Consider the following 13,484-nt stretch of genomic DNA (forward strand, 5'->3'; position numbering starts at 1 on the left):
TGGGTGGAGAGATAGATAGAAGGTAAATATGCAGATAGATGGATAAATGGGTAGATAGATAGAGCATAACACTTATATTTCAGGTACTGTGCTAAGTGCTAGGGATAAAAATATACACAAGTAAGAAAGTCCCTGACAATTTTCATTTCCTAAGATTGGTCATTTAGGTTATAGATAGAGTGCCAAATGTGTTCAGACCAGGATGGGAGATATATCAGCTTTCTCATTCTAGATACTATGCTTCCAGCCCAGGATCATATTTGAGACAATGCATAATGGAGAGAGGGCCAACTTTAGATTCAGAGAACCCTGGATTGTTTTACCTCTGAACAGTGTGATCATAGAAAAGTCCCTAAACTTCTTGGAATCTCAAACTCTATGAAATAATATATGTTTAAAAAATGAAATGAAATGAGAGGACTAAACTTGATGGCTACTAAGTCCCTTTCAACTCTTAAAAAAGGACCACAAATTAGAAGTAAATTTGCTATCTTCATCAGTGATATGAGTATTTATAACGGGCAACCACTACCTTGAAGAATTTGAAGAATTAAATAATCTAAACACAAACTATCAAAAAAAGTATTTCCTTGCATTTTTTTGTCTTGTTATACTATTGAGTTTATGAAATCTGTAGGTTATTACAATCCTGAGGTCTATGGCTAGTTAACGTCAACTGGCAATGATACTTGAATCCTATTGAGGCACACTTGAATGCAAGGGGAAGGTCTTGTATTTATTCATCTTAAATTTAATTTCATTAAATAAAGTTCATAATTCCATATTGAGAACATCTTAGAAACCAGTTCTGTCTCTCTCTATTTCTCTCCCTCTCTTCGTCCTTCCTTCTGTGATAATTTATCTGGCATCTACAACTAAAATTTAGAGTATAATAGTTTCTATTATATTCACTTCAAACAGCAGATGAGACCAGTTCTTAATATGACATCCATATGAATACAAAACTCCCAGAAGAAGCTATAACAGGATTAGAATCTATTCTTAAGAAAGAGTACATTCATTTTTGTAAGATGATTTATAACATTGATTTCTATATATACTTAATGGTTTCCCTGATAAGTCATAACGAGATAAAAGCAACCTTGAAATAGACGTTTTTTCACCCCTTTATACTTTATGCATGTTTACCTTAAACACTGAACATTTTCTTTTTCTTGGGCAATGCCTTATTATAATGACACTAAAATTAATAAGAATAATAATTCTAAATATTTACTAATTATTTTCCATGTACAAGGCACTATTCAATACCTCGGGGATGCAACCTTTAAAATGACATTGTTTCTACTCTCAAGCAAGTTGAATACTAATTTTTATAAATCACTTTAATGCTAATTTTATCACATCACACATCAGAGAACTAAGATTCTGTGTTGTTAAAATATCCTTCATTGAACAAGCTCAGTTTCCTGGTCTTCTCATTTCTAACCCTCCACTTGTGTTTGTCTTCGGTAGAACCATTCAAAGCCCCTTACGTGTTCTCATTTCCTTCTCATTCCAGCTATTGCTAAAGTGACTCCATAAAACCAGAATGGTCATTCTTATCAAGGTCTCCTTCCATTATTTATACAGTTTCTGCCATTCTGTCTTCCACAAAATCTCCCCAGGGATATCAGAGAAGAGCTTGTTTTATTCTTCCTCCAAAGATGCCATGACTATTTCCTTCTTCCAATTTTATCCATTTTATTTTTACAAAATTGATGAAATATTGTATTCTCCATCACTTGTGAGCTCCTTGGGGCAGAAACTATTTTCTCTCTTTCTTTTTATTTCCCTTGCTTTACATAGTGCCTGGCACGTAGCAGGCATTTAATAAATGCATCTTGACTTAGGTTTCCCATCATTAAAAAATGAATGCACTTCCTATACATTTACTTTTGGCATAGTGGTTTTGCTCTCTATTGAATATTTCTAGTTTATGGCATTTTGTGTGTACCTGCCAACATCCATGTCAGATTCTGAACTCTTTGAGTTGGGCAGGGTCCAGAACCATGTTCCAGTTTCTTGGAATACTCCAAGAAAGAACATACCAATTTTAGGGAATCACTTTAGCAATAGCTGACTTGATAATGAAATGAGCATACTTGGGGAATTCAGAGTGATTTTACTTGAGAGAAATACAGGAGAGGGTTAAAAATCATGAGACATTAAGGCAAGTGAGGTAGTATAGTAAAGGACATTTTAACAAAAATGTAGAACAGAGAAAAATTTGTTCAAAACAATTTGCAATTAGATAAGTAAAATTATATGTATTTTTTCGTGACAAGGCACTACAGTTTTCATGATTGTGCTTGTGTACATATGAAAGCTGAATGTTAGCAAAAGATGGAAAGACAGTGCAGTGTTGTAGAAAGATGAAATCTTTGAAAAATCTTAAAGTTAATGTTTCTTGGCATAATCAAAATTGATAATTTTGAAAACTTGCATTAGTGAATTTGAATTCAATTAACAAAACAATATTAAGCAAAAGTTATGGTGGTCGCTATAGTAGTTATTGCAGTGTAATACACTGTACTAGGTACTAGGAAAGCAAAGACAAAAATTAAACAGTCCTTAAGGAGCTTACATTTTACTGGGGGAAATAAAGCATTTATACCATAAACGGAAATTACAAAACACGTACATAAACTAACTTTAAGGGGGGCAGAATCTGAAAACCATTTCTTATTTTTTATTCGTTGTCCATTATTTCCAAAGTAGCTGTGGAATATTACATATGTATGTGTATAATATATGTGTGTGTGTATTGTGTGTGTATTCAACTATTTTATGTATCAACATGGTCCCTCCCTTTCTAATAGCTCAATATCTTATTCATTTTTCAAATCATAGGAGGACCTTCTGCATTTTTTGGAATATGAAAATGTTTAAACTTCTACATATTTTAAGAGTTAGGAAAATTTCCAAATTGTTTTTTATACTTAAATAAAAATTATTCACTTAGCAAGTTCTTTTAGGCTTAAAGAGATCTCATTTATGTCACATTTTCAACAACTTAACCTACAATTCTGCTGGTGCAAAAAGATATTTTTATTATCTTTAACAATGAATGGACCTTGCACTTCAGAGACAGTACCTATACGATTACAGGAAACCTGAAATAAATGTACTTCTCTTTTCATTCCTTAAGTGTTTCAAAGTATATCTTAATGAAATCTCACCTACTAAAAGCAACAAGGGTTTAAAATAACAGGAAACTATTTGAAAATATTTCTTCATTATTTGCCTGATCAACCATTAAACCATATCTACATAAGGAAAAGTTTGAAAGTTGCCCTATGTTGTTAGACTGTGTTGTAAAGTCAAGGAAGGTGTTACAAAAAGCAGAATAGGCTGGTTTTTATCTTTGTTGTGGAGTTGTCACTATTTGGGGCAGGTATAGGGTCAAATTCTCTTATTCACACTTGTCCTTTGTACTCTAACATGAATGAAGTTGTAGCTGGAGAGGAGTAGTTACTTAGAGAACATAATGATTACCTTTATTTTTCTTTTAATAGTTAGTATGTGTCATAACTGGACACACCTTGGCTTCTCTGCCATGGGTAGTCCCAGAAAGGAAGCTATATGCCATACATTTAGATAGAAAAAGGGAAAGAGAAAAGAAGTGAGGGGAAACACTTCTTTATTACATTTATTGAGTGGGGAGTTCTTTTTTCTCCCTTCTTTCCTTGTACCAAAGTGTGAAGTAATTCAGCACTGAGCCAGAGCATTTATCCCACTAGAAAATCTTAGATACAACTTGCCTTATAAGGTACCTAGCTCCCAAGGTATCACATATAGCATATAAAGGGGCTCAGCACCAAAGTATACTGCATGGGATTTATACTACACAAAAGCCAATGTATATGACACATAAGTCAATAATGAAATGTCCAACAGCAGGAAGCACTTGCTGGAAAGATGCTACCTAGATCAAGCTTGACTGTTCTGACCCTGGAGTGAAAAACCTTCATTGGAGTCCTACCTCAGATACTTATTTTCCAAATGACTTTGGGCAAGTCATGAAGCATTTCAGAAATTCACTTTCACCATTGATCAAAGAGAGACAGTATTAATTGCATAATCTACCTCAGAGATTTGCTGTTACGAAAGTGCTTTGTAAGCCCTAAAAGATCCCCCAAAAAGGTAAATTGCCATTATTAGTGGAATGAAGCTAAGACGGTTTGGTTAAAAAGCTACTGTGGAGGGGCTCGACTATGAGGCTGTTGATCTTCCCCTTCTGGTTTCTATTCAGGTTGGAAAAACAAAAACAAAAACAAGAATTTAGACATAAGGGATGATGATATGGAAAGGCAAATGGAGGTCTGAGCACAGCAAAAATTAGTAGTAGATAGAATTTCTTCCTAGGGAGAGATATATTGCCTTTATGTGTGATAGAAATTATAGGATAGGAACTTTAACTGTAAATGAACTCAGAGCCAAGTCACTGACAAATCTGTGATTTTGAATACCAAATTATTTAAATGAAAGAAGAAAAGACAAAGGAAATGGTAAAGCTGTGTATTTATTGATAACTCTGAGCTTGTAGGTAATTAGCACACTTGCAGTGAAGTTAAAGAAAAACTATGTGCACTGAAGGAGAGGAGAAGAGGCAAGTACTTTGGATGCTAACTTGTTCTGAAGTTCCAAAGTCATCCTGTGGGAGAATTAATTTAAACAGACTCCAAAAACAATAAAAATAAAAATAAAATTGCCTTTCCCCAATCCTGGAGTAAAACAGGGGTAGATTAAGTAATACATAATAATTTCCAAGAGTTTGTGAGAAAGGTATCAAATTATATCTAGTTTTTTTGTTGTTGTTGTGTGGCTTTGTTTTAAAATAATGATTCATCAGACTTCAGAGCCTTCTGTTTGAGATTCACAACCACAAGAGAATTAGACCTAGCAGTCTACACAGGAAAGCAAAAGTAAATAAATGAGTATTTATTATCCGGGATAGGATGTAAATTTAATGATCAGTCTCTTAAGCTGGAATAATAAATATATTTCTTTCAGACACTAAGGAAAGACAGTGATCTGGATGCTAAGTTGTATAAGAAAAGCAAAGCATAATGGATTATACTTGGAATATTGGTAATTGCTTTCACCGATCTAAAATATCCCTGAAGTAAAAATCTTTCTTTAACGAGACATAAAATTTCAATGATGCAACATGACTGAAAATTACAAAAGATCACAATATATCAGCAATCAAAATTTTAGTTGATTCATACAACATTGCACAGATGTGTGGTAATCATAAGTGGAGAATATAATTGATGAGAATATACAACTCTTTTGTGGCAAAAAAAAGATAGATACCATAGAAGATGATGAAATCTTAGATTTAGAAGGGATATGATTTATATTTAGAGAGATTTCAGATTTAGAAAGGCCATAGAGCCCAATCCAAATCTGTATAAAATCTCATTCTGACATATTTAATGAATTGTTATCCTGTCTTCATCTGAAGATTTCCAGCAATGACAAAACACTACCTCCTAAAGTCATCTATTCCACCCTAGGGCAGTTATAATTCCTTCAATGACACTTGGAAACAATAAAACAGAAATAATCTTTCCTCCATGGGACATCTCAAATATTTAAATACATATTTCCCTACTCCCCCTCAACGTCTTTCATTTGTCAGACTTAACATCCTCACTTCCTTCAACCACTTCTCATGACAAGATCTTGAGGTGTTTTGCCATTTTGATTTCACTCCTTTTGGTTTCTTCCAGCTCATTATCATCTTTTCTACCACATGATGTAAAGAACAAAATAATACACAGCAAATATAGTCTTACCAAGGTAGAATAAGGTGGGACTATACGTTCTATGATTCTGGAAACCATGCCTCTCAATGGAGACTAAGATTAAAGTAGATTTCTTGGCTGCCACACACATGGTTTGTTTATTGAATTTACAGTACACTAAAATCTCATATAGAACTTTTCCCAAAGAACTGTTGGCTAGACATTCCAGATACTTATGAGGTTGATTTTCTGAACCTGAAGATAAAATTTTATAATTCCCCTTCTTAAATGTGATCTTATTAGACTTAACCTACTATTTTATCCTGTCATACAATTTGTTAGTCATTCTTTTCCACTTTATATCACCTTCAGGTTTGATAAACATGGCAATGATGCTTCCATTCATGTCGATGATATAGCAATTAAATAATACATAGCTGACAGAGGTCTTCTAGAAAGCTCTGTAGCTCTTTTGTATTTCAAGATCTTGTGCCAAATCTACAACACAGATGAATCTGGGTGAGCCACTTCACCTCTGAATTTCAGCTTGATAAAGAATGTCATTTATATTGTGGTTAAAGCTTTCTAAATCTCATCTCGACTTCACAACAATCCTGTAAGAGCGAATCCGGGCATTATTATATCAGTTTTTATAGATGAGGAAAATGAGGTCAAGTGACTTGCCAAGGTTATATTTAGTTACTATAAGAGGTCTCTTTGAGTTCCACATCCAGTAATTGTAAAATGGAAAGTTAATACATCTCTTGGTGATGGGAAGATATAATGAGGTTATCAATATAGATATATCGTGAAAAGTTAAACAAAATTGCCATAAGATTTATAAATATTATGTACATAAGCAACAGCTAATTTTATGTCTAGGATAATTTGGGCCAGAATCTTTTCTTCCAAATGGCAGGAATAAATGTTTTGATGGAACACTTTATAGAGAGCATCTTGATCATACATTAGGAAATACACAGGCACAAGTTAATTCCTTCCCAAGTTATTTCTTTAAAATCCTATAGATGTAGTGTGGATAACTCTGAATTCACAGTGGTAGCGAAGCAAAAAGATGGATGAACTGTTCAGCATTAGGATTTTATTCCCTAGGAAGGGTAAAGATAGTGGAAAAAACCAATAAAGAGTTGTAGAAAAATGAGCATGCTGCTGCTGCAATGAAGACCATTACCCTGCTCTTCATGGAGCATATAAATATTTAGCCTTTTACTCAGTACTCTGGCTTGATTTAGACATTTTACATACAGAGATATTGGTAGGTTCTTTTGTTGCTGTCCTTCATTCTTAGGGAGGACCAAAATGACATCACCATGATAAAGTGAAGTTTCAGTGTGTCTGACTGTGGCTGATCAGACTGATATGAGCTTGGAATGTTCTACCATAGATTGAGCACAGATACTCCATGTGAATATTTGAGACATAGATATAGCTGAATATGTAAGGTTATCAGAAATGACATAGGATCCTCTCTTAGCTAAAGGCAGACTGTAAGTTTATATGTGGGCTTGCCAAAAATTCATGGTTTCAGTAAACTCTGAGAGTTTCAAAGGGCTAGAAAATTTGAACCAGAATGAAGGCACTCTGAAAAAACTAGAGAGATCCCAGGAAAATAATAGCTCTGCTCACAATCCGGCCTTCTCTTTTCGATCATCAGTACCTAAGCTGATGTATCCTGGCATCTACATTAACTAAAATAAAGATGGGGAAGAAATGACTATGTGGGATTCCCATTTGATCAGGACCACTTTTCCCTCTCACCTGATATATATTCAGTGAATTAAATGTAACTAAGGATAGTTAAAAATAAATATGAGACATGACCATTATCAAAAGAGTTGTCAGGCTCTCAATTTTAATCCAAGTGTATATGAATGACTATGTATATAAGTGCATGGTCAAATCAGCCATAACTAGCAGATATGCTTTTTTTAAACCTACTATTTCTATATACAGCTAAAAAGACCGAGCTCTCCTATGAAAAGGGGCATCTTAATGAATTGCAAAGAATATTTTAATGCTGATAGGGTATTTCTTGGCAGCAAACAGAAATTACTATGGTCTTTGAGACAGTAATCTAAGTAGGAGCCAAATTCCTTTAATTTTCAACTTCCAATCTGATGAAATGTTAATATTTCATGTAATTTTACACTGCCCTTATGGTGTCTCAGTACTAAAGATGATTTTACTTCATTTGATTAACAACACTACTGCAGCAAGTATAACATGGCATGAGTATAATCATGCCAGATCGACTATTTTTACATGGGAATGAAGTAATAGCCAGCTGTGATAGAAATAAAAATGTTTATTTCTCTCCTATTTAAGCAGGAAGTCTATATTTCTGTTAAAATGTATAGAATGATAATTTTACTTGGTTCTTTATGTTTAGGATCCAAATTATGTGATGAGTAGTATGAGTGACATTTAATGGCCCAAATGAAAGATAGGTATTTCCAAAAATCTAATGAAAGATTTCCTTGGATACAATAGAGGTTCTGAAAGGTTTAATTTCCCCAAACAGAAAATATGCCAGAATCTGGCTCTAGAGAAAAATGTCTTTATACAATTTGGTATAAAGTAAATCCATCCTAGGACTAAGCCCCTCAAGGTGCAACAAAGGCCTCATTATTAGTTGGAATGACATAGAAGACTAACAAAGTATTTAATAATTTGAGCGCAGGAAAAATCTATTCTGTCCAGAACGACCTACAATATATTTTAAAAATTAGCAGAAATATCAAAACAGGCCCACTATCAAAGAATATACAGTTATTAAACTGCCTCATCTACATGAAATTTTAGAGAGAAAAAATCTGTTCCTTCTTACCATCTGGTCAACAGATAACATATGATGAAATACCATGGAAATAACTCCTTGATGAATCAATGAAATATTGCATTTGGCAATGGGTTAAATAATTAGATAACAAGAAATTAAATTATTATTTTTTACCTCCAAAGGAATACTTTTCCCCTGTTTTAACCTGAAGAGGACTGTTAGTTCGAACTGCTGATGCTTCATCACCATCAATGGTGAGAACAGCAAAATTTTCCTTGGCTAGGAAACGAACTTCATGCCATTGTCCATCATTTAGTCCAGAACCTAGCAGCAAAATGAAAGAAAAAGAAAATTTATATTTGAAGACATTTTATTAAGAAAATACTTTTTAGTAACTATTTTGTTAAAGTATGTATTCTGTTACTGTTATTTTCTAATAAAACAGGAGAGTTCAGATTTTAAGCTTTTACATGTATACATAGATTATATTTTGTTTGCATTTGTCAAATATAACAAAGTATACAATGATAATAGTAAAATATTAACAAGAGATAGTATCTACACTTAGAATGTTATAGTCTGTTTTTTATAGAAAGACCTAGGCCCCTACTGGGAAAACAGAAAAGAAAACACATAAAATTAAAAAGAGTATGCTTGGATCTGTGTTCAAATTCCATCAGTTCTTTCTCTGGACGTGGATAGGATTTTTCATCATGAGTCCTTTGGAAATTGTCTTCGATCACTGAATTGTTGAGAATAGCTAAGTCATTTACAATTGATGGTCATATGATATTGTTGTTACTGTATACAGTGTTTGGTTCTGCTCACTTCACTTTGCATCATTTCATGCAAGTCTTTCCCAGTTTTTCTGAAATCCTACTCATCAGGTCTTATATGACAGCAATATTCCCTTATAATCATGTACCAAAACTTGCTCTGCAATCGCACAACTGATTGGCATCTCCTTAACGTCCAATTCTGTCACCACAAAAAGGCTTGCAATATTTTTTTACAATGAGTCCTTCTCCCCAATACACACCACCCTTTTTCTCTTTTTGGGATGAAGAATTGGTAGTGACATTGCTGGGTCAAAGGGCACATAATTTTATAACCCTTTGGGCATAGTTCCAAATTCCTCTCCATATTGGCTGGATTGGCTTACAACTCCATCAGGAACATATTAATGTCCCAGTTTTTCCCCATCACCTTCAATATTTATTATTTTCCTTTTCTGTAATATCGACCAATCTGATAGTCGTGAGGTAGTGCATCAGAGTTGTTCTAATTTGCATTTCTCTAGTAAGTAGTGATTTAGAGTATTTTAAAAATGGATGTTAAAGTTAAGAACCTTGATTCTGTTAAATCTGTGTTCTAGGCAGTATTTAGTGTGTATATATATACATATATATACACACACATATATATATATATATATATATATATATATATATATATATATATATAGTGTTAATTAAATATTCAGGGTGAATGAGGGGATAAGTAAAACAGAAATGAACTTTGAGAAGAAATGGTCTTCAGCTTAGAAGACAAAGAGTGATCAAATGTCAACATAATATTTATTGTTTAAATTAAAATAGGATTAAAGTTAATTACAAGGGATGTGTTTTGTTATTTAGACAAACTCATAATACATCAACACTCTAACTTCTTTTAGTTTGTTTCCTTTATTACGGTATGCCTTTGTCATGATCATCATCATTATCAGTTTTCTTTATTTCCTTTATTCTTAAATAGGAAATACAAAATGAAGGAGGAAATACATACTTTTAAATAAATTAACCATTTTACTTTCCAATCAATAGTCTCTAGCAGTCATTACTTAATAACCTCATGTTGCATGTTGGCAAATATTCTTAAGCTACTAGCTTGAAGGAAAATATCTAAAATTATTTTTTAAAAAAATTACATTTTTAAGAAGCAAATTCTATGTAACTGAACTAAAAAGAAACCAGTGAGAGAAAAGAGTGACTTTCATGACAATGGACAAAATAAATTCAAAGAAAAATAATAATTTACTTTTTAAATTATAAGAGCTTCACCTTATTTAAAATACTTTCATCAGTCAATCAACAAGAGTTTATTAAGCACTTATAAAAAGAAAAATAAAACAAGCAAATTTCCATTTTATATCTGCTAAAACTGAAGGCCAGGGGGGATATTTAAATTGTCTTGGGTCAAATGGGCAAAAGTATTAGATTTGGAATTCAAATCAACCACTTCTGATCCCAAATCTATGAGGAGGTACAAATTCTAATTCTGAGATTCCACCATTATCTTTGTGGATGGTTTTAAGCTTCTATATCACCCCAGTAGTCTCCTATTACTTGGAAAAAACACAATTGTTTACAGAAGGGTTACATTCTAAAGACTTTAACTTTTAAACCATAAAGGAAATTGAAACCTCCTTTTTCCTTTCACAAATAAAATATGATTTCATTTTGGGCTCTACCAGGGATATAAAATTCTACCTTATGGAGAATCACACAGCCTCCTCAGAAGGGGCAGATTCTGAAACATCATTCTGTGAAATGAAATTTTGTATTTCCTATTTAATAGTTACAAAAAACAGACAACCTCCACACCTCCCCCCCAAAAAAACCCCTGCCTTTTGAGTAGGCCCCAAGGATCATATTGTAATAAAAATCTAGTCCTAAACTTTAATACTCATATAATAAGATATAATGCCACTGGCAGGGTCTTTTAAGTTGGAGTCCTTCTATACTAAATATTAGTTAACAGAAAATGTTACTGAAAATATTTTTTTAAAAACTATTATTTGTATCAAAATTTTTATATTCAGATTATATATGGTCTTTTTCTGAATAAAAAAAGGTCTATTTTCTCTAAGAAAATGATCACTGTAAAACTTACCTAACTTTTATTGCAAGTAGCTTAGTAACATGATAAATTAAATGCCAAATAATCAGATAAAAACAAATTATGATACAATATGGTACAGGGAGATACTGTATTGAGAATCAAAACACAGTATATATCAGAGACCTAACACTTTCTAGGACAATCAGGTGGTTCAAGGGATAGAACATGCAGCCTGGAGTCAGAAAAACCTGAGTTTACATCTTTCCTCAGATACTTCGTAGCTATGTGACCTATGTGACGCTGGGCAAGTCACTTCACCTTGTTTGCCCCAGCTTCTTCATCTGTAAAATGAGCTGGAGAAGGTAATGGCCAAGCACTCCAGTACTGGTGCCAGGAAAACCCCAAATGTAGTCAGAAGAATTAGACAGGGATCAACAGCTACAATAACAACAAAGCCACTTTCTAGCTGTGTGGACACGGGTAATTTACTAAGACTCTATTTCAGGTTTTACATTTGTAAAATATAGATAACACAATTTCTATATTGCATGTACTATATGTATTATACCATGAATTACATGTATTATACCATAGTTTGCATTTTGAATTCTTCCATTTTTATATCTCAGTTTTATTTGGATATTTCAAAGTTAATCAAGAAGGAGTACTGTATTTTGAGTTAGAGACTCAGGTATGAATCTGATCTTTCTCACTTATTATGTATGTAATCTCAAGGAAGTTCATTTATTCTGAAGCTCAGTTTTGTTATCTGTAAAGGGGAGTAGACTACATGATTTTAAAGTTTTGCTCCAGCTCTATCTTCTCAAAACTTTTAAGTCATTGAGTCAAGTATAGCAATAGGAATCCAAATTTAATAAACTTAAATGTAAAGAATTATCCAACTGTTTTAATAACCACTTCAGTGGCTTAAAAAAACCTTCTTTCAAGTGTTGTTTCTAAACCAATGACTTTATTATCCTAGAAAAGAATACATCATTTAAGGGTGTTCAATATTCGTGATTTCTAGGCCATGTCAGTTGTCATTATTCTCCTCCATACATGAAATATACAAATAGGCAGGGTGGTACAAAGCAAAAGTTATTGAAATTTGAGAGAAGAGACCTGGGTCCTAGTCCTAGTTAAGGACTATAACTAAGGACTGTAATGTCTCTAAGCCTGATTTTTCTTAGTGAAAATGGGGACACAAGTAATAATAACAGGTCACATTTATATACAGTTTTAAAGGTCTGAAAAGTGCTTATCTCATTTGATTTAAATTGTATGCTTATCTCAAACAGCTGTTATGAATACTTTTTTCATAAAACAGAAAGGTAGTTATATAGTCTGGACCTGTGATTTCCCTAGTTTACAGATCTGTTATGCATTTTCATTTCTTCTCCTTCCACATTATTGCACTTGATGACCTGATCAGCTTCCATGGATTCAATGATCTCTTCTTTTTTGAGTATTCTCATATCTACTTATTCAGCTGTAACCCCACAGCTGACCTTGAATCTTACCTCTCCAGTTGTCTGTTAGATATCTCAAAGCAAATGTCCTATACCTATCATCAGATGTTCAAAAATGAGCTGTTCCTTCTTTCTAACTTCCCTGTCATTTTTGATTGCACCACTATCTTCCTAGCCACCCAGGTTTGCAACTTCAATATTATCAAGATCTTATTGTCATCCTCTATCCAAATATCCAATTCATTGTCAAGGCCTGTCAATTGAAGCTTCGTAATATCACTCATATGTGTGACCAATTCTCTTCTCTGACTTCACTACTAGTCCGATACAGGCACACATCACCTAATGCCTGGACTACCCCAACAGCCTGATGGTTGGTTTCCCTGAAAAAAAAGTCTCTTCTCATTGCAGAGCATGCTTTACTTTTGAAAAAGTGTGTTTCCTAAGAGTAAGTTTGACCACATCAATCATCTTCAACCACTCAGTAAGTTGCAGTAGCGCTAGGATCAAATATAAAATTCTCATTCAAATTCTGGCCCCCTCCACCTTTCTAGTCTTATACCTTATACCCTTTAATAAACTCCTTGATACAGTGAAATTGGCCTCTTGGCTATTCCT

General features: G+C 33.3%; 1 protein-coding gene across 1 annotated transcript in view; it reads right to left on the bottom strand.

Moving 5' to 3' along the window:
* The window catches only part of CNTNAP2 (contactin associated protein 2), a 2,725,119-nt gene that overhangs the window by 1,283,464 nt on the left and 1,428,171 nt on the right, over positions 1 to 13,484 (bottom strand). The window contains exon 9 of the mRNA XM_072652434.1: positions 8,731 to 8,880. Coding sequence (XP_072508535.1) covers positions 8,731 to 8,880 — 150 coding nt within the window. The remainder of the gene's footprint in view (positions 1 to 8,730; positions 8,881 to 13,484) is intronic.

The sequence above is a fragment of the Notamacropus eugenii genome, chromosome 3, assembly GCF_028372415.1.
Source record: "Notamacropus eugenii isolate mMacEug1 chromosome 3, mMacEug1.pri_v2, whole genome shotgun sequence".
In the NCBI taxonomy this organism is placed as follows: domain Eukaryota; kingdom Metazoa; phylum Chordata; class Mammalia; order Diprotodontia; family Macropodidae; genus Notamacropus; species Notamacropus eugenii.